At 37.0% G+C, this 22393-nt stretch overlaps 1 protein-coding gene across 1 annotated transcript in view; it reads left to right on the top strand.

Moving 5' to 3' along the window:
* Positions 1–786: 786 nt before the first annotated feature.
* The window catches only part of kcnh8 (potassium voltage-gated channel, subfamily H (eag-related), member 8), a 97669-nt gene continuing 76062 nt past the window's right edge, over positions 787–22393 (top strand). The window contains exons 1-2 of the mRNA XM_056250723.1: positions 787–1008; positions 19414–19647. Coding sequence (XP_056106698.1) covers positions 933–1008; positions 19414–19647 — 310 coding nt within the window. The 5' untranslated portion in view covers positions 787–932. The remainder of the gene's footprint in view (positions 1009–19413; positions 19648–22393) is intronic.

Raw genomic sequence — 22393 nt, 5'->3', positions numbered from 1 at the left:
ACAGGCATTTAAGTGTGAGATAATATGCTATGTAAGTAGCTAAACTAAACGTGTCATGTTTTACAACCGTTTTAAGATAGAAATGTTAAAAGACCGAAAAAATGATCGGGGGTGCAAACTTTTGTCTAATTTCGCCATTTTTAATTGAAAATAGGACAATATAATTTACGTGATTCAGCCTAATGTAGCCTAATGATTAACGCTAGTAGCCTTGGCTAACTAATGTGAGGGAAGAAACATTAACGAAGCCGTTAGCCTCACGAATGTGCACGTTTTGCGAATGAATTTAATAAACGTAGGCTAACATAGCTTTCCTGGTTTTCAGTAAATTAACTTAAGAAAATGATTGGTAAAACATAAATATCAGTTGACCCTCTGTTCACTTTATTCACAGACAGACTATCAGTCAGCTTTATGAGGGGAAGAGACAGCGCAAGATAAGGAGACTGATGGAGATGAGGAGAGAGCAGGTATTGACAAATAATCTACTGCCAGTGCCAACTGACATGGTTTTAAAGCTATTATTATCCAATTATTTTGGCCTTCAAACTCTTAAAATGCACATGTAGATCTCGGGAGAGCTGCTCCCAAGTTACCCCCCTAACTAGCTCACATTTGGGACTTATGTGATTATAAAACCCTGCATGCGACCCACAACGGCTTCAATCTCCAATCCCACGCGCCATTTGTATAGACCATAGACTGTAGGTATAGACTTATCGCGTGCCATTTACCTGAATCGCACCTGCGGGCGTCACTCCCAGTGACACGGGCGCGCGCATCCTCCGTCCTGCTCGCGCGCTCTTGAGGGAGCGGGATTCTTTTCAGTCCGCTGAAAGCTCAGTTTCACCGGTATGCTTTAAACTGTGTCTACCTTTGTCTCTGACAACGCCGCGCCAGTTTGATGGGGAATTCGATATCAGGGCGGGAAAATGCCTGTTATGAAGGGATTGCTCGCGCCGCAGAACACATTTTTGGATACTATAGCGACGCGTTTTGACGGCACACGTGAGTTATTACGATGGCATTTTACCTTGTTTGTGGTCAAAAACTATTTTGGGGTTCTAATGAAACGATTTTTTTTTCTTGAGCAGGACATAAAGTATGTAATTTGATCGTTAAAGTAGACAAATGTTTGTCAGAACAAGTGCACTGTGAAAAGGTAGGCTATTTACTCAATTAAATTACATAGCCTATTAAAAGCAGTATGATTAATTAACGTTATACAAATAGGTTTAGAAATGAGCATGTAGGATTAGCTTCTTTAAGTCGAATCAAACAAAATGAGTATGCAAATAGATAATATGAAAAAATCAAGCATAACTCTTTTGGAATTAAAAAAACCCCAATGCTTATACTAGTAGGCTACTAAATAACAACTTTTGAATGTTAGTTTGTTCTTTCTGATAACATGGTTTTAAATTGATTTAATGTAGGCTACTTCATTTCGTATGCTATGAGAAAGGTATTTGTACTACTGTCAACATCACATGAATACTAAAAAATCACTCAAAGTAGAGGATGATTGAACTCATCTCAACATATTATATATAACATGAAAGTTTTTAATATATTTTTATATTGTAATATTTTCACATTGAATCTCCAAAATAATGTAGAAATAACATAAAGACTGTATATGTTAGATATGTTTTTAATGGTATCTTTTTCTTAAACACTATGAATGTAGATCAGCCTATCACTGATACCAGGACTGATACTAATGTCTCTATTTTATTTAAAATATTTTCTCAATTTTATCCATTAATTATAGCCATTCAGCATTACAATATAATTAAAAAGCTATCAATTTTTAAACGTAATAGGCTTTATAAAATTAAAATTGTTTAACTTAAGTGAACATAAACTGATTGTAATAAATGTCACATTTAACTGTGCCATTAATATATCAGGGCTCAACGCTGAGATTTTCTTTTCTACTGGCCCAGTCGGGTCGATGATTTTTACCTGCTCTGCTAAAATGCACCAAAAAGTTATTGTTTCAGATGTTTTTGACCCATGTAACTTTGTAAACAGTGCTTTAAGATTTTCAGGTCGAACAGGTAGGCTATATAATACAGAAATTGAATGATCCTTCACTGCATAAATAAATCGAATATAGATTAATCCTTATTAAAGCTACAAAAGTTTTTCAGTCAAGAGCAGTGAGTGAATTTCTTTTTGTCTTTTGTTCTTTAATTAACATGAATGACAGACAGCAGCAGGTTTATTATGCTGCTGTCACTTTTTAGACTTGACGCACATGACTCGGATCTGACTGATATTTTCTCACAACGCTTTGTTCATTTAACACTTTTTAACTAATTTAAGAGTGTGCTCACGGGGATACTCGACAAAACGGGAATTTTGAAATAATTTTGTGTGTTTTTATCTGTTCAAGCGCAAATGCAGCGCTGTCTGAAGCGGCATTATGTGCGCGCGTTTCGGGTGTTTGTTCACAGAGAGCAGCTTCACAGACAGCGTGCCAGTAAAGACTTGAGTTCCTTTTTGTGTCGTATCACGCTTAAATGGTTTAATAGCACTTGAATGAATGATAGTGTGATCATATACATAGAGCAGCCAAAGGTTGACAGGAAAAAAAAAACGGATGCTGCATTAATTGCGTTAAATACTTTAACTAAATAAATACGTTCATTTTGACATTTTAACTTGTTAAACTGAAAAAATTTAATTGCAAAATTAACGCGTTAATTTTGACAGCCCTAAAATGTCAAAATGAACGTATTTATTTAGTTAAAGTATTTAACGCAATTAATGCAGCATCCGTTTTTTTTCCTGTCAACCTTTGGCTGCTCTACAGTACAGTATATGATACTTGTGAGGTAACGCAGCACTGTTTCACTTGGTCTAACGTTACACTATCACACTAAACTGCATTTGAGTGTGTTGAAAGTTATAATGTTATTCTTTGTGTTAGTTTGTTGGCTGTATGAGACTAGCAGTAAGCTTGATAAACATTAGAATAACATACTGATCATATTCTAACATTTTATCATGTTGTTGAGCTATATAACATTGATTTGTTTTATGTAAATTTGCTCATCTGTCTAATAAAGTGCATGCAAGAGCGGCGTCTCTGTCAAGTCGAAGTTAGTCGCGGACGTGGAGCTCTCGGCATTTTGAAAACGCCACGCCGATATTGATCCTCGTTTTATTTCTCCTTTTGTCCCAAAGTCTGCTTGCCATGGTCCATAATGTTGGAACGAAACAACAACAGCGTGTGCTAGACGTAACGCAATTGTTCACGTCTGTCGCCATGGTTACTATGGCAGTACAAGCGGAAACCAGGGATAACGCAGATATTACGTCATTGACAGGCGACAATGACCAGGGACGAGCCATTATTTAAAATAGGAATTTCTCTGAAATTAAAAACCTTTGGGAACTTTTTGGATATTGTAAGTACCCAACTGCAGGAAATATATCACACTGTGCAAGTGATTTTTGGATATTTTATTACAAAAATCTTACATATTGTACCTTTAATGCAATTAATGCAGCATCTATTTTTTGTCCTTTCAACCTTTGGCTGCACTCCATTCACAAGTGTGTTTTGTTGAAAGTTTTGGCATTGAAAGCACAGTACTGCTCTCAAACTGTGCATCTGCTCACTCAGCACCATGGACAGCGCATGAGGGTAACCCTGGCTAGATCAGTCAAGCACTTGGGCTGCTTTGATGCTTAGATCAGTGGTTCTCAGTCCAATCAGCCGCCCAGGACTGCACATTTTGACACCCATGTCAGGTCTTCGAGGTAGCCTACTAATGAACTGATTAGTTGAATCAGGTTTGTTAGATTAGGGAGACCTCCAAAATGTGCACACCCACTGACTTAGATTGCAATGCATCACTTGGCTGTCCTAATGTTTATTTTATTTTTATATAGAGCTCAAGTAGGGTTGATAGAGATAACAATCGGAGGGCTGTTTAATTAAAGTTTAGACCAGATCATGCACGAAAAAAGACGCGCTTAACATCCTGATGAAATCCCTTGCGTGGCCCCAGGTAAGGACCAACATTGATCAAATATAATTGGTCGACCACAGAGCAGTCAGGCGGTGTTTCATCTCAAGGTGTATTGTGCGTTGTAAAAATGAGTCTGCTTGCTTGAGATCTGGCTTTCTTTTGTGCGATAACAGTTTACAGCTTTCACAGAACAAATCCTGTCAGCTTTTATCATTTTGTTTTGGTGTCCTAACAGAAAAAAACTTGTACCATCCTGCCTTATCACTACATTCAGGTAACTTGTTTTCCCCCATCAAGGTCTAAGGTTTGAGAAATGAGGACCGAGAATGTTTTATTTTAGCACTAGGAGAGAGAGAGCTCCCACCACAGGAATCCTTCTCAAGGGACATGCTGTCCTCTGGGCTGCTGGGTCCATATATTACCAAACTGTGATGGCGTACACCCATGTGACTGGTTTGTCCTTCAGGGGAGACTACCTGTATGGCTGTCACACCTTGGGCTGCCGCAGGTAACGTGGCTGAGAATAGCACAAAAATGGCTGGAAATAGTGCCTGCCATATTGGAAGGAAAGTGACAACAATGACAGAGGGGGGGGGGGGGGGGGGGGGGGGGGGGTAATAGAGAACATCCCATTAGGCATCATCCACAGTGGCTTTCTAAAAAGGATACATGTGGAGAGCATTACCTGGATGTGGTGTGTGTGTGTGTGTGTGTGTGTGTGTGTGTGTGTGTGTGTGTGTGTGTGTGTGTGTGTGTGTGTGTGTGTGTGTGTGTGTGTGTGTGTGTGTGTGTGTATATATATAATAATAAAGAGAAATCTGTCAAAAAGTTATTGCCATTTATTAGGCAAATAACGAACTGAAACAACTAAATAGTCTTTATGCACACAAAATAACCAAAAAAAAACATTTTAATTTAAAAATGTTAAATAAATATGTTGAATGCTGTCCTTTGGCCTTGATAACAGCTTGCATTCTTGCTGGCATTGTTTTTATGTATAGTACTTTTCCACAGTCTATGTTGACTGACTTCCAAATAGTTAGTTCCAAAGACTTGCTTTTGATGGAACTTTTCTGCAATCTATCTTTGAATCCACTAAATCCCAAATTTGTTCAATAGGATTCAAGTCCAGACTTTGACTTGGCCAACTGTGACTAAAGAGCTTATCCATACTGGTGGATTAACCATTACAGAAACATAAAAAATGATTTTAGTAATCAACAATACTGTCAGTTTAGGGCAGCTGTGGCACAAACCTTACATTGGGTGGTGGTCTAATATATATAATATATATATATATGTGTGCACACATAAACATACTGTATATGCATATATATACACACACAGACACCACACACACACACACACACACACATATATATATTATATAAACACAAACTTTTTAGAATCGATTCATCACGATTAACAGCACTAATATATATATATATATATATATATATGTAGATGGATGTTTTCTTCATTACATCACAGACACAAATGAAAGAGCGCACACTCAAGCCAAAGCAGAACCTTGGCCAGTTTTGATTTTGTATGTGCTGTGCAACTGCAAATTGTTTGTGAGGATAATGTGATGCTTGTCCATACAAAATTTGCCACCATGATGCCAAAATGATCTACGTTGTTGACAGGGTGTGATATAAATAAATAGTTCACATAAATGGCTGTTGAGATAGAAATGAGTAGAGGCTTTGATTTATAAACAACATTAAAAGCTTGATTTTCACCACAGGGGGACTTTTTAGACAAAGTGTCAGGCTTGAACAACACAAGTTTTTGTGTGTGTGTGAACTGTTCCTTTAAAAATTAGGTTCAGGATTTTGAAAAATGAAACATTTTGAGAAATAGAAAAAGTGATGCTTTCCTTAGCGAGCTTCACTAATTACAGCCTTTACCTCATAATTTTGTGCAACATCTGAGTTGTATAAGAAAGCATGCTGACTTGTTATTGTCAAGAGAAGCTATACATGTAAGCTAGAACTCCCCTCTGCAGCATCATAATGTGTGTGCTTGCTGCTATGCATTAATATTCCATCAAGACGAAAGACTTCAAAATACTCTTTTCACGCAGGTACCTGTCATGACAGCATATGGTGGGTAATTACAGTAAAGCAGTCTGTGTGTGTACCAGTTTGCGTGCGTTTGCAATTGTGTGTTACCCGAGGAAAAAGAGTGTAGTTAACTGTGAAAGAGTAATTTAGAGTCATTTTGTCCTTTTAAAAGAACACTTCAAGTAGATGCTTCCGTTGGTAAAATCACGAAGCGGAGGGTTAGACACCCAAGTCAGGTAATGGAGATATTTCAGGCGGCTCACTCTTGCATGTAATGCATAATCACACTGCCAGTGAACTCAACACGTATCAGACACAAAATGAGGAAATTGGCATGTCTGCTGCATCTTTTCCAGTTGGGAACAGATCTGTAGGTTTGAAAGATGCTAAAAATGCGGCTCTAGACTGGGAGAACAATGCGGGAATGTTGTTTGAACTTGGGATAGAGATGTCAGTGTGCTGTGCTGTTCTTCTGTTGTTCCCCAAACTTCACACAGAGCTGAAACTGAACTCATCAGTCATCATTAGGGAAGAGAGACAGGGACTGGAACCCTAAGAGGAAAAACATAATAAATGGCGGAGCAAAAGAAAGAATACATGGAAACGAAGAGACAGAACATGGAGTATGGTCTTTTACCTTTGTGTAAAATGAAAACATTATTGGATGGAAACATTGGTTGAAACATGCAGGACACCATGAGGATGCACTCTGCAGTTTCAGCAGGGTTATCCACACGTGTCAGACCAGAATACAGATGGAACTCACTCACTGTTCCAGAGTCTCCGAAAATGGAATTCAGTCTAGACTTCCAGACCTTGCTATCTTCCTTTGTCTTATTAACATTTTGAGAATACTTTTTTTGTGCTCCGGCACGAAGCATGAATTGAAACTTAATTTGAAGGACCCTGCTGAGACTGTGACAAAAGATTATGTAACCACAACAGATTAGCCAAATAAAACAATTGAACCTATTAGATGCGATGTAGCAATTTCAAACTCTTTCTACAGAAGTGCAGTTGCTGCTTTGTTTATTTCTGAAATGATTTTATCACCATGTGCAGATGGTTTTAAATGAGTGTGTTCAGTTTCTTGTCAGCTCTTATCATGCCTGTAGAGCTCAGCCTTGAGTATTTAAAGTGGTTGTTTTTAGTGAGATTCGTGAGGCAGTTATACATAAAAACACGTAATTCATGTCAATAAAGGAGAATTCAAATATAAATAAATTTTCCTCTCTCTTTGCTCAAACCTGTTTTCAGATGTCAGCGCAAGACATTATACAAGATATATTATACATTGGACTTTTTCAAGGAAATAGGATTCAGAACAAGAAGACAAGATCTCAAGCCTGCAAAATCAGGGCCATGCCAAACACATACTTAATCATAAGCCTTCAATAGCTCAGAGTCTGAATACTTATGGCTTGGTGTATACTGTGCACTATACTGTATACACTGCCTGTTGTTGTTGTTGTTGTTGTTTTTTACAAGACGTATGTGGAGCAGTATGCGTAATGCAATGCAATGTTTAGAACAGTAGAATGCTACATAGTTGTCATCACATTCAATTCAGTGGGAAATTAATTACCTTGGAATTATTACCTTGGAACAAATGGTAATATTTTGCTTTTTTTAAGTTTGTGTAGAAGCCATTAAAGGTCCCATGACATGGGGTTATTTTATTATTTTATAATGTTTCCTGGGTTGCCCTTTTAATGTTAGTATGTTTTTTAGATCAAAAATAGTCATAATTTAGAAATAAAAGGCATTTTTCCTAGCCTGCTTTTAGCCTCTGATTTGAACGCTCTGTTTGAAGGGCCGTGTCTGCTGTGGGATTCAGTGTAGCCGGCCACTGCTGTGATTGGCTGACATGCTTGCATATGAAATAGCTACGTATTACATGTGAAACTCTCTCGAATACTTTTACTACAGCTATTAGTAGTAAAAGTTTTTAAAGTATTTAGATCTATTCCCATCACATAAAATGTTGCCATGATGAGCATTGAGCAAGCAGATGACAGCCTGTTGATCGCGAGAATGAAGATCTTATCATTGCAACGCAGTTTCTGCACTCTCTCTAATGCTTTCACCAATGCAAACACGATGATGTACATACAGTAAGAGCTTCGTTGTGCAGTGTAACGTTACGTGGGTCATTGATTTCATAACGAGTTGTCCAGATAAACTTGCGCTGTGTGGAAAGATTGTTCTTTGATCGCTTTCTGTATATAATTTGTTCACAATTTAAATAAGATTATTTTCATCCTACTAAAAGAAACGATGTGAAGTTGATATTTTAGTCACTGGCTTGACTTATGCATAAACAGTATTGAACGATTTTGAGAGAAAGATTACCTTTCTGAACTTGAACAATTAGGCTAACGTTACACATCAGAAATTGTTGCTTGGTAGCTCGATCGATTTATTTTCATTTTATTTTTATTTTCGTTCATCGAGGCCAGCTCTGTATTGGCCCAAGTTGAGGAAACAGTCGTCGAAGAAATGTTTGGACCATACAAAACTTTGGGAAGTTGTGTCGGTGCATTTCCAGAGAAAATAAAATTAACCCATTGTTTCTTCAGAGGCTCGGATGAAGGAACTAAAAAATACTTTTGTGTTCATTTGTACATCCGAACACTGATCAACTGCAGTGTTTCCCCTACCATTGTTTTGGGGGGGGGGCGGCCCGCCCCCCCAAAACGACCCCCCGCCCCCCCTAAATTGCTGACGAAATCCAGTCATAAAAAATAAATTTACTGTATAACGCGGAATTTCATGGAATTTGTCAATCTTTTGAGGAATAAATAGAAAGCAGTTCAGTATACACTTGAAATCAAATCGCGATGTAGACAAGTGTGGATATTAAACCACAAAGACAATTTAAATACGAATCCTGCTTGTTCTGTGTGAATGAATGGTGCAGCCGACGCGCAGTTTCATTTAACACACACACACACACACACACACACACACTGAAGCACGTGTGACGCTTGCGCTGTTTTTTGCCTATATGAAGACACAAATGCATGAACTTCCTCTCCAGGCTCTAGATCCACTCCGAAAGTCACTTCGTGATCATTTAACCGCTTCATTTGAGAAAAACTATCATTATGACAACCAAACAAACTCAAAAGGTCTTCACGGCAACCCGTCAAAATAAAAGTTCGGTTTAACTTGACAGAAATATATTACCGTTGTACAGTAGAATTTAGATATGTCCCAATGTAATAATACTAACACTAATCCAAATAAATTATCATCAAAACTGAATTTAAGGAATAATCCATGTTTTAATTTTAACAGTAAAGCTCATTGTGCAGCACGTTATTTGACAAAAAGTTTATTTAATTTCATATGATTAAAACTGATGATAAATGATAAAATTTGTGTTTTATGTCTTCATTTTATTACCAGAAAAAACACAACACAGAATTAGTGTGAATTTTTTTTTCATATATTTTTTTAAATGTTGTATACTTTTAATGATTCATAATACACTATTTCTAGCCACTTGGGGCCCATATACAGGCTAGGGGAACTCATATTAATGTTAAAAAACCTTAGACAGTAAAATTATCATGTCATGGGACCTTTAAGAGAACCATTTGTAAGCAATTTGATTTAAAAAAAATAGCAGAAACATTGTTAAAGGGATACTTCACACAAAAATTAAATTTTGTCATTAATTGCTCGCCTCATGTCATTCCAAACCAGTAAGACTTTCTTTCTTCTTCGGAACACAAATGAAGATCTTTTTGTTGAAATCTGAGAGCTTTCTGTCCCTCCATAGACAGCTACGCAACTGACACTTTGACGCTTCAAAAAGTTCATAATAGATCATAAAACTAATCCATATGAATTGAGTGGTTTAGTACAAGTTTTCTGAAGAGATCGCTTTATATGATAAACAGATTGAATTTAGGTTTTTATATAAACATTGATCAGCAAACATAAATAGAAGCTCATAAAAGTCAGTGGGGTCTAATGTTTTGGATCCTACTGACTTTCATTGCAATGACAAAAACCACTGAAATCCTCTTCAAAGTGTCTTTGTGTTCTGAATGAGAAAGTAATTTGGAACAACATGAGGGTGAGTAAATGATGTTGGATATTTCTTTTTTGGGGTTAACTGTCCCTTTCTGTCATTATTTCATGCAATTCTGTTATGTGCCACTAATGACAACTTTAAATGACAACTTTGACTTTTGATGTTAAAGATGTTTTGATTGATTCAGATGTAAAAAGGTGCAGCTAAGATTGTGTCCACGTCAAGTTTAGAACATTGCATTGTCTGATAACAGTATTTCATAAAGTGTGTGATCTGGCTGTATTCTGTACATTGAGACAAAGAGGCTTAAAATGTAAGACTGCATTGCAATAGAAGGTTCCAACATCTGTCCTGCCATTCCCTCCCCCAAACATTTCTCTCTTTCTCAACCGCTTCTCTCCATCCTTCCCTTCACTAATCATACTGCCTCTTTAAATAGCTCTCAGGTGTTCCTGTTTGGGACATAGGCTCACAAGATGGGGACAGAGGGAGGAAGTGTGTGCGTGTGCGTGTGCGTGTGTGTATTTTATACAGCAATCTGGGGCAGATGAGAAATGTGGACATTCCCCCCTCTCTCTACTGCCTCACCACCTTTTTGCCCTCCATTTTTCCGCATGTTTTTCAGAGTTGAAATGCAATTTTTTGCATAAACACACAGATACACACACACCCTGTTTTTACAGCCTGGATTCAATCTGTCCAATTAAACATAAACTGACAGAGTAAACCACATGAGGTCTGGTATGGAAGTGAGAGAGTATAATATATTTTTTTGCTTGTGCACATTGTCTGTGACTGCACACATGAAAACATGTGTGTGAGGATAGGAGAAGGACACACATTGCACAACAAACATATACATTGTGTGCATATATTTATATAAAACATGAATATGCTTAGATACACTCACACAAACACTCCGCTACAACTTGGATTGAACAAGTGGGTCTTTTTTCGGCTGTTTTCGTACTGCTGGCCCAGAGGTTATGACCTGGGAGTGAGTAGATGGACAGTAAGATAGAGAGATTTCTCTTCTGGGATGTGCTGTCTGTAGATGTGGAACTGGTATGGCTAGTAGGCCCACTTTAGCATGCATCAATGTCAGTCATTGAAAAAATCCATAACTACTACCATTTTCAATCCCTGTTTTTGTATGTTTTTGCTCTATTAATTCTGTCATAGTGCTTAATCTATGCCACATCAGTTGGGTGTACACAAGCAAAAAAATAAAATAAACGTTTGAATAAAATACAAATTTTACAATTATATTTTTATGCTATATGGCCCGATAACCAATTAAACAATATTATACACATGGAATACTACTAATTTAGAATACCAAAAATGTTCATTTGGATATAATAATGTACAGTATTATGTAAATATATTCCCTCCGAAATCTGCGATAGAAAAAGTAGACTGTTTGAATGAGGAAAAAATAAATGTAATCGTAGAGGGGAAATCTCTGGGATGCTGTTTAGAGAGTTATATCCAGTGGATCTAAATGATTGGTTGTGTTTTATACCAGAGAGTTTGAGAAGGGTCTGGCTGCAGACTTGCACTCTCAGACTTGCACGCTCAGACTTGCACGCTCAGACACGAGCGCTTCCGCTGCAAGTGACGTCACTTGCAGTCGACACCTGCTCTCCGCTACCGGCTGTGGCGTCACTTGCAATCCCTTGTTCTCCGTGTTATTTCACAGAGTCGATTGATGCCAGATTTGAAGATAGCCAGCAAGTGGTGTTTGGATCAATCTAGTGCACTGTATGGTTCTGTTCATTTGCCCAAAGTAGAGTGTATGGAGGAACAAGACGTTGCGGAAGCCATTGAGAGATTAGAGAAGGCTGAGTTTCCACTGGACAGAATCGATGCTCTGGAACCCTTTTGCTTCATCTTTACTGTAATGAATGACATGCAAATGTTTCTTGAACATGTAGTCGATGTCATGAAATTAAAGGTAAACTGTCGAACTACACTAGAGCAAAGTGAATAATGTGCTAATGTGTTTTTATATATGTTGTATATTGTCTATTTCTACCTTGTATTTGTCTGTTTTGCACATTAACTGTGTGTAATAACTGTAAATTGACATTTACAATAAAAAGAAAAAAAATGCATCATCTTGATGTTTTACATCTACAAACTGTTCCCACAAAGTTAGGAGCATGAAATTGTCCAAAATGTCTTGAAAATAATTAAATATATAATAATAGTAAAAATAATTTCTTTCTTTCTCAAAACTGAGTTTTGATTTCTAAGTGATCAATTTATGTACAAGTGTTTTCCCACATGATTGGCTGTAGGTCATCAGTAAATTAATGTGGCATTTAAATGCCAGTGTTTCCCAAATGAAACACAAGAGCTGTTAGTTTTGAATGATGTGTGTAATGTAGAGAAATGTGTTTAGAGTTTTGCAAATAGTTTGTTTTTCAAATGCAAACTGAGTGCAAAGCATATACTGTCCTTGTATTTTTGCAGGCTTGGTCTAAAGATTGGGTACATGAGTGAATGGTTTCACTGAGTGAGCCTCAAATTCCACTTGTAGTGTTTTAGCAATTTGAAAAAAACTGTCAACAAAATGACAAATGACACCTTAACACGACCAAAATGAGCGTGTCTACGCGTTCAAAAGAAACACGTAAAAAATTGCCGCGGACAAACACTTCGTGTTGACGCGGTCAAATTTCACGCGTTTCGTTTAAAGACTATTACGATCGCGTTCCGTAGAGATCAGGCGTCGATTGCAAGTGACGTCACTTGCAGAGGAAGCGCTCGTGTCTGAGAGTGCAAGTGACGTCACTTGCAGAGGAAGCGCTCGTGTCTGAGCGTGCAAGTCCGAGAGTGCAAGTGACGTCACTTGTCTGCAGCCAGACGCTATTGGAGAGTTTGTATGTCTTTGCTATTGTTACATGCATTTTTAATGAGGACCTGTTATGCTTTTTTCTTTAGTGTGTTGCTGTTTGAGCATGAAAAAGGTCTGCAAAGTTACAAAGCATAAAGTCCAAAGGCATTTGTCACATGTCACAATATTCCTCATTTAAAAAATTCCCACCCAGGGCATATGCAGAAAAGGACGAGGCCTGGTTGAGTTACTTTAGTAGTGTTGAAACTCTGAAGGAGTTGACCAATCACAACAGTTTGGTCCGACCGTCCAGCCAACCAATCAGTGCACATTAGGTTTTTCGGAAGGATATCCTAGTGAAAAAATTGTACACTTAAAGGACAAGTTTGGTATTTTACACTTAAAGCCCCGTTTTAAGATCGTTTCTGATGAAATAGAACGGTTAAGATTGAAATTTGGACACATGGTGTTCATGCTGGCCCGAGAAATTTCGGTTTCTGTGGTAGCATCTTTTGCAGTTCATCCTTTTCAGTGAAAGGTGGACATCTATGGAACACCATGCCGGTGAATCTAAAGTTGCAACCAGAACTTACGGTTTTCTGTACAAAGCTAAAACAATGGCTGAAATCTATACAGCGATGTGAACATTGAGGTTATTTTTATTTTTTTTAGATTAGTTACGTTATTTTTATGAAGTTGATGTGTTTAGGTATGTCAATATGTCATTGTTGATTTGTTTGGGTACAACATGTGCACACATGTATACATGTGTGTATTTGTATTTGTTTTGTTTCTTGTGATGATTGTTTGTTTGTTTTTTTGTTTTGTTTTTTGGATGTTTTGATTTTATGTAAAAGCCTAACCAGGGACGCGGGCCGCAAACTAGCTTTATGCTATATGCCCTATGTACATGCAGCATCGGTTGTCTATGTGTAACAATGCTTAGTGTATTGTCCCTGTTAAATAAAAAATAAAATAAAAATAAAGAGTCTACAAATGTTAGTAACACATCAATTAATTTTGAAATAGTGTACACTTTTCACTAAATCCATTAATAAATACTTATTTGAATGCAAGTAATGATAGTAAAATGTGTATAAACACGAACAACAATGCAACCATGCAAATTTGTGAAAAGTGCTATAGAAATAAAGTTGAATTGAATTACTTCTATTACTACTACACAATACTTTATATTCAAAGTGTACAATTTCCTGTAAAACTTTATCCATTTTATACTCAAAAAGTAGACCTCAAATGCAGTTCATTGTATTGTACATTTAATCATAACAGCTCAACAGAGGATTCAACAAAAATAAATTACTGAAATAGTTCTTATATTTAACAAATTAACTTTATTTTCTCACTGTTCCATTTACATTTGCATTTGTGCTGTAGGCAAAAGTTGTCTTTGGGAATTCTGCCCTTACAGCATCTGTTCCCTAGTGAAAAAAACACCTTTAACCTTATTTCTTATTATTCTCAGGTTAGGTAAATTGAGTCTGGCCTAAATTATAAGCATTTTAAATGACTTACAATTCGGTCCGAAGAGTTCTCTGTGGTATGTTCTTGTTCAAAGTCTTTAAAACACTATAAATCAACACTCAGCTCTGGGCTTCTTGTCCTCAGCTCTAGGCTTCTTGTCCTCAGCTCTGGGCTTCTTGTTCTCAGCTCTGGGCTTCTTGTCCTCAGCTCTAGGCTTCTTGTCCTCAGCTCTGGGCTTCTTGTTCTCAGCTCTGGGCTTCTTTTCCTCAGCTCTGGGCTTCTTGTTCTCAGCTCTGGGCATCTTGTCCTCGGCTCTGGGCTTCTTGTCCTCGGCTCTAGGCTTCTTGTCCTCAGCTCTGGGCTTCTTGTCCTCGGCTCTGGGCTTCTTGTCCTCAGCTCTGGGCTTCTTGTCCTCAGCTCTGGGCTTCTTGTCCTCAGCTCTGGGCTTCTTGTCCTCAGCTCTGGGCTTCTTGTCCTCAGCTCTGGGCTTCTTGTCCTCAGCTCTGGGCTTCTTGTCCTCGGCTCTGGGCTTCTTGTCCTCAGCTCTGGGCTTCTTGTCCTCAGCTCTAGGCTTCTTGTCCTCAGCTCTGGGCTTCTTGTCCTCGGCTCTGGGCTTCTTGTCCTCGGCTCTAGGCTTCTTGTCCTCAGCTCTGGGCTTCTTGTCCTCTTGTCCTCAGCTCTGGGCTTCTTGTCCTCAGCTCTGGGCTTCTTGTCCTCAGCTCTGGGCTTCTTGTCCTCAGCTCTGGGCTTCTTGTCCTCGGCTCTGGACTTCTTGTCCTCAAACGTTCTAGGCGTCGGGGTTTTAGTGACGTATCAATATCCAAAGAGGCAATCAGCTCATCAGTCTTTTATACTCCTGTTGTTTGCCACTGAATTCAGGTTCTAATCTTCTTGATTGATGCAAGTTGTAACTTTCCCAAAGTTTCCAAGATCCTTCTCAAGGCCTTGCACGTGCAAGCTGTCCGCCTTTTCATGTCCTTAAAATCCAGTAAACTCAACCAAGATGACTGATTTCCTTTTAAAGTTCTAGGAGTAGAACCACAGTCTTGTGTGTCCTTGAGCGCACACACACACAAACGCACACACTTTTGCTCCTCCTTCTCGTGGGTAGGAACACACACAGAAATAACTAACTATTTCTGTACATCTCTGCCAAAACAGTTGTATAAGGTATTTCTTAGAAACAAAATAAATAACAACACTGTACACAATGCATTATATTCAATACATTGGCTAAATATGTGTAACAAAAGTAGGCAGGGTAATTGCATTTTCTTGATATTATACAATAGTGTACTTGTACTATAAATCCATTAACATATTTACTGACAAATCGCTTGAGATTTAGTGATATAAATATTATAGTTAAACTTTATTTGGAGTACTTCTTTATTGCACAGTGCACATTTCTTAATATTGAGCCTAAATGTGTTTTAAATATCAATTTTAGTAAGGATAGAAAGATCTCTGTATAATATCAGTCTTTAAATGCAAGATATTTAAAGTATACTTGCAATAGTTTCGTTTTAGCACAATCAAATATATCTTTAGTTGCACCTCAGCACTACTTCCGATTAACTAAAGTACATTAAGTACAAAATTAGTTGTTCCAATTTAGCATACTAAAAGGACAATTGCAATTGCAAGTTCATAAATATGTAAATGTATATGTAGTATACTTAGTATAAAATAAATGTATTTCGAATACATAGTATATACATTTTTCACTTGGGGAGGCTTTATGCTGACAGACTCAATAGACGTGCTGCAATAATGTAAAATATGTGAAAAAATAATGTTTTTGTTTTTTATTCAAGCATGAAAACCTATTCTAGTAGACGCAAAAACAAAATCAAGACTTTGTAAAGGGGCTTTGTAAATGGGTCCTCCTTAATGGTAACACGCCCTTCAAGAAATCATGCTTTTAAAGTGTTAAATCTTTGCCATAATCTATTGTGATATGTTGTTCATCGATAAAGAATCCTGTTGTTTAACTTGTGCCTGTCAGCCAAGCGGCACTTATGAATTGTTACTCTTTTTTTTATTCTCCCCATCATTATTCTTTCACCTTTTTCTTTGCTCTCTCTTTCTGTTTTCTCAGCATCGTTCTTTTCCCCTGCCCTGTAAATATTTCTTTTTTTCCTGTTATTTCTTTCCCATCATCTTTTTTCTCATATCTCTCTGGGTCTGACCTCCAACACGTACACTGTTATAAATGAGAGCTTAACTTTACTTTTGCTTATGTGAGCAGAACAAGGCTCAGTAAAGTCGTTCAGCACCAAATGTCTGTTGTCTAGCCACATGAACGCTTCTCATAAATGCCAGCATTTAATAATGCTCATGTGCGTTAGTCTGGGTATTCAGAGATGAGGCTCACGAGCTGTCCTTCGAGAAACGTTTACAAGGCAGTGTTGCTGTATTCATTTATGATGCGTGGATGCTATTAATCTGTTTTGACACAATGACAGGGTAAAACAATAAAACAAGTCAAAATACAAAAAAAATTATCCAGGCAGGAAATTGGTTATGCAATGAAATAGAAAGCTTCAACGGCTCTACATGTGAAAGGCATTGTTTTGTTTTGTTTTTGTCTAAGATGCATGCAAGGTCATGTGACTTTCTTACTTTATATATAAAGATTTTCTTACTTTTTTAAGCCAGTTATTTATATATTTTACTGTAGTGTGTCAGTAGGAAATATCAGATTATCAGATTTCCAAACATTCCTGCCATTAATTGTAATAATCCAGTGAGATTTTTGTATGCACAAGGATTTTGACAACAGCTGGTCTTGGAGACGTTGCCACAGTTCTTTTGGATTTAGTCTGTCTCAGTTTCTTGTAATCACAGACAGACTTGATGATGGTGAGATCAGATCTCAGTGTGGAGCATACCGGCTGTTGTCAGAATCCTTGTGCATCTCCACAAAAAAAATAAAATAAAAATAAGCAGCAGAATGGTTTTCTACATTGATCATATAAGAAATGTTTCTTGAGTGCCCGAACCAGCATTTTAATGATTTATGAAGGATCATGGACAGGACACTTTCTACAAAGGTCATTTTGGGGGACGGAAATTACTTGTATATAATCCGAATCAATTTCAAGCATTCAGTTGTTTTTGCTCAGATGTTTTGACCAAGCTGCATCAACTTCAGTTCCACTTAAAAAGATTTTGACTTTACAGGCTCTGTTTCAAGAGATCAAAAGTTAAAATAGAAAGAAACAGGAGATGAAAACTGTTTCAATGAACATAGCAGGGCATCTTTTAACCTGTTTTGTCCCCTTGCTGTTTATTAGAAATTAGTGCCAACATGGCCTCTGGTAAAACATCATACTAAAATATTATGGGAGGATCTAATTGTCTGCTCGACCAAATGATTGAGCACATTTTGAGTCACTATATTTTATTGAGAGGAGTACCTAACTCAAACTGATTGAGCCATCTCTACCATCTGGTTGAGGTATGTTATGTCAAAAAAAATCCACTAGATGTCACAGTGTCAATCAACAGCACTTGTCACAACACTTCTTCTAACATGGATGTCAGAAACAAATAAATCACCCCAGCCATGTGAACTGTTTTTAGTGAAATTTTGCAAGCGAAGCATATTTTTTTTGGACATATTACACTGTAAGACCCCTAACTTTACAAAATGATGTTACTTGGTGTCATGAAAAAACTTAAGTATGTTTTTAATAATTTTTCAAAAACATGGTCAACCAAACGGTTGATTTGGCACATAACGGTTAACTGTCACCCCCCTTTTTGAGAATGGACATTACATTGCACTATTAAAACTTGGTTGTAATTCAAGAATGCTTTGGAATAAAGACTTAAGTTTGGTCTTGTTTTAAAGAAAACACTCAGCAGATTATGGCACCTGCCCAGGGACTCCAGATGGGAATTAGCTTTTAGCTAAATCTGGTACAGTACATATTGTACATTGTCCCTGTTAAATAAAATAAAATAAAAAATAAATAAAAATTATTGCTGAAGTAAAAGCATAAAAAATAAAAAAGCATAAAAAATAAAAAAGCATAAAAAATAAAAGTATGAAAAAGTTATGGAAGTTTTAAATTTACATTAAATCAAATATACTGTACTTAATATTTTTTCTTTTATATAAAATATATATTTTACAAAATATTTTTTACTATAAAATTACTATAAAATATCTATATATATATATATATATATATAAAATATACTATAAAATATAAAAAGCCATATATCTAACCAAGTTGTGTTCCAAATTTGAAGTTGATATCACAAAAATTGAAGTTCCCATGAGATTTTGTTTAGGTGTGATACCGAAAATAGCCCCCGGGTGACATAAATTCCATTGAATTTAATTGTATGCATTCTGCCGTTACAAATTAATAAATTTCTGTCCAAATATCACTTCTGTCACAAAATATGGAACCTTGAGACTCAGACCTTTCTGACAATGTGTTTTGTCAAGATTAGAAGTCAAGATTAGAAAAGGTTTTGATCATAAATTATGATGGGCAATGAAAAAAAAAATCCTGTTGCTCTACCACACTTGACGGCAAACATTGTGTTTCTTGAAACATAAAAGCCTAAAATACTAAAATACCAATTATATTACTATCTTTTGCTCTCTTTTTTTAGTTTTTGAATGCAGAAAGAATGTAATGTCTTTGGTTTTGTTACTTTTAGTTATTTGTGTTATTTATTTTTCTGATTTTCATAGTATGTGTATGAATTCCGGTACCATTTTTTACCATTAAGTGACATCTCAACCATTTGGTAGTGGCCGATATTAAAAAAATTATGGGATGTGTTGAAAAAAAATACATTGAGTGTGGTTACTAGCGACATGAGGAGATAAGAAATGCAAAAAAAAAAAAATTTCCATCACTTTTTTCTTGGTGCGGACTTTAAAGGGTTAAAAAACGAATAACTGGTCACAATAAACATTAGTAGTCTAATATTTTTGCTTGATGTTTGTGTTTGGAACAGACAGCAACTTCATCCTGGCCAATGCACAAGTGTCCAAAGGCTTCCCGATTGTGTACTGCTCGGATGGATTCTGTGAGCTCACTGGATTTGCCCGAACCGAGGTCATGCAGCAGAGCTGCGCATGCAAGTTTCTGTATGGGCCGGAGACCACCGAGAACATCATTCTTCACGTGGACTCTGCGCTCGAGGAACGCAGCGAGCTCAAGGAGGAGATAATGTTCTACAAAAAGACTGGTGAGAAAAAAAAAACGTTAGATGATGCATTTAGCTATTGGTGATTTAGCAAGATTTGCAGTATTTCTTCATCACTGTAAAACTTAGAGGCAGTTCTACTGTGAAAGTAGACCAGTAATAATACATGGATGGTTAAACTGATCCATCACTAGTAATAGCACATGGAGGTATTACAGCACACCTTTAAAAAGTGAAATCTCTAGCCATTGTTAGAAGCAGATGGTTTTATTAGAGTTGGTTGGCCAAAAGCACCAGAGAGACTCTAAAGTCGGATTACAAAATAAAGTCCAGCAGGTGTGCAAGTTTATTTGTGGAATTTACGATGACATTGAGAAGAATATACACAATGCTGTCGACTTTATAAATCCAAATTCTAGGATTAATTCTTCTTAATATGGCATATCTCACTCCCTTCCACACTTTATTCTTCCATTCAAGGGGCACTGATGGTAAATTTAGAGCTTGGAGAATGGATGTATTTCTCCCTTCGCTGGATTATTTACTACAAAATACCACCATAGGTACTGTGTTTTTAAGCAGAACCTGTACTCACCATGTTTCACGAATATGGTTATCATTCAGTACCATGGTATACATCCAAGTACCATAGTATCTGCTGCACCATGACACCACCATGGTACATTTCTGTAAGTGTAAAAAATAAATAAATCATATTAAATATATACAAAAAAATATATTTATATTATGTTTTATTCCTCCTGCTCCATATATTATATTATATTATATTTTATTGTATTGTATCATATCATATATCATATGATTTATTTTGCTAAGGTCTTAGATCCTGCTGCTGCCGGGTTTTAACCTCGCTGTACCTTTTTCCTTGTGCTCATTCTCCTCTCCCGCTTTGTTCTGTATTGAATGGAACATCTCCAGCGCACTTGTTCTAGAGAGCGTTATTATTTCATCCCCTTTTCTTCTCCATAATGGTGAGGCTTTTTCGTGAGGAAATGAGAGATTTGACAAAGACTTCTCCAGCTGTGAGCAATCAGACGGAATTCCCCTAGAGGCTTCCAGTAACAGCTACTGGTGAAGAGAGAAACACACACACACACACAGACACACAGACACACAACTAAGCATACATATAAATGTCCTGCCGCACACCCACACCGCTCAATACAGACAGACAAACAAGACAAGCATTCACACACACACCTACATGGGAATTGGGTACCATAATGGTGCTGCTCTTTTTGGATGTGCTGATCTTTTTTTGTTTCAGGTTTTTTAACACTTAAAATAGACTGAAAGTAATGCTTTGCCAAGTAAGCTAAAAATGTGCTTCCTGTGGTAACATTTAATTAACTAGTTTTATTCAATTCGGAAAAACTATTTAAAGTCACTGTGAATTGCAACTTATTTTACTTCTATAATCTGACCTATTCCCTGGACCAGAATTAGGTGCAAATTTGCTAAAACAATGCTCAAGTAGATAATGGTTGACTTTTTCCGATAGCCAGAGTGGCATTAGAGACATTATTAGAAAAGAGAAGACATTTCAGAGGTTCAGCAAGTTTTGATTTTGATTCTGAAGACAAATTATTTTTCTTTGGAATAATGTGCATTGATGAACCCGTTCAAAATAACTCCAGGAATGTCATCCTCCTCATTTATATAGCGCTTTTAACAATGTAGATTGTTTCAAAGCAGCTGTACAGAGATAAACTTAATATAATTTAAGGTAACACAGATTGGTTTGGTTTTATAGCGGTTCTTGAATAATGTTATTTTCCAGCTAAAGTTAGTTTTGATTTATTCACTTCCGGTGAAATGATCATTTGTTATTAAAATTAGGGGCCGCTAAGATTACACCGTTCTCTCTAAACAGACTTTAAACGCGAACCTGTGATAAACACTGATGGCGTTCACATCCGCATTAAGAATTGATTCTATAGTTATGTGTGTTTGAATATATGTGCGCAGGTTTGTAATTCCCTACAAACCATGCCTAAACAAACTACTTGCCTTGCCTATCAATTTTGATACAGAATTTTGTTTTATTTTATCACTTCTGGGTTGGTACGTGAACCCTAATTTCCACAACGCTTTATCTGTATAGTGAAATAGGGATCCTCCATAGGGAGAGGCTATTTGGCACTTCAGCACTGCGTTGTCATCGGGTCCAGACAAAGATCCTTCGTCAGATCTGGAAACGGCCTGGATCCGGCAGGCTGCGGGAAAACCTTGGGATAAACAAAGACACTAAAATTAGCATAGATGCCATTCTTCTTATGATGTAACGAGTACATCAGGATTTAAGGGAAGTGTTCCCAGTTCCGGCTGACCTAAACTATGCAGCCTAACATTGAATTATAGAAGTCGATAATGTATTATGTGAATGCTGCTAGGTCAAAGAGATGTGTTTTTAGTCTAGCTTTGAACTGACAGAGTGTGTCTGCTTCCCGGACAATGGTAGGAAGACTGTTCCAAAGTTTTGGTGCTAACTAAGAAAAGGATCTACCGCCAGCAGTCGATTTTGATATTCTAGGTATTAACTGTTATTAATTATCAACTGGCCGGAACTTTGAGATCGCAATAGACGTGAAGGACTATAATGCGTTAAGAGCTCACTCAAGTACTGCGGAGCTAAACCATTTAGTGCTTTGTAAGTAATCAGCAATATTTTGACATTTATACGATGTTTAATAGGCAGCCAATGCAGTGTTGATAGAACCGGGCTAATATGGTCATACTTCCTGGTTCTGGTAAGAACTCGAGCTGC

This window comes from Rhinichthys klamathensis, unplaced genomic scaffold (genome assembly GCF_029890125.1).
Source record: "Rhinichthys klamathensis goyatoka isolate OS25496 unplaced genomic scaffold, OSU_Roscu_1.1 h1tg000073l_1, whole genome shotgun sequence".
In the NCBI taxonomy this organism is placed as follows: domain Eukaryota; kingdom Metazoa; phylum Chordata; class Actinopteri; order Cypriniformes; family Leuciscidae; genus Rhinichthys; species Rhinichthys klamathensis.
The sequence above is the reverse complement of the archived record's forward strand: the minus strand, read 5'-3'. Positions and strand labels throughout refer to the sequence as shown.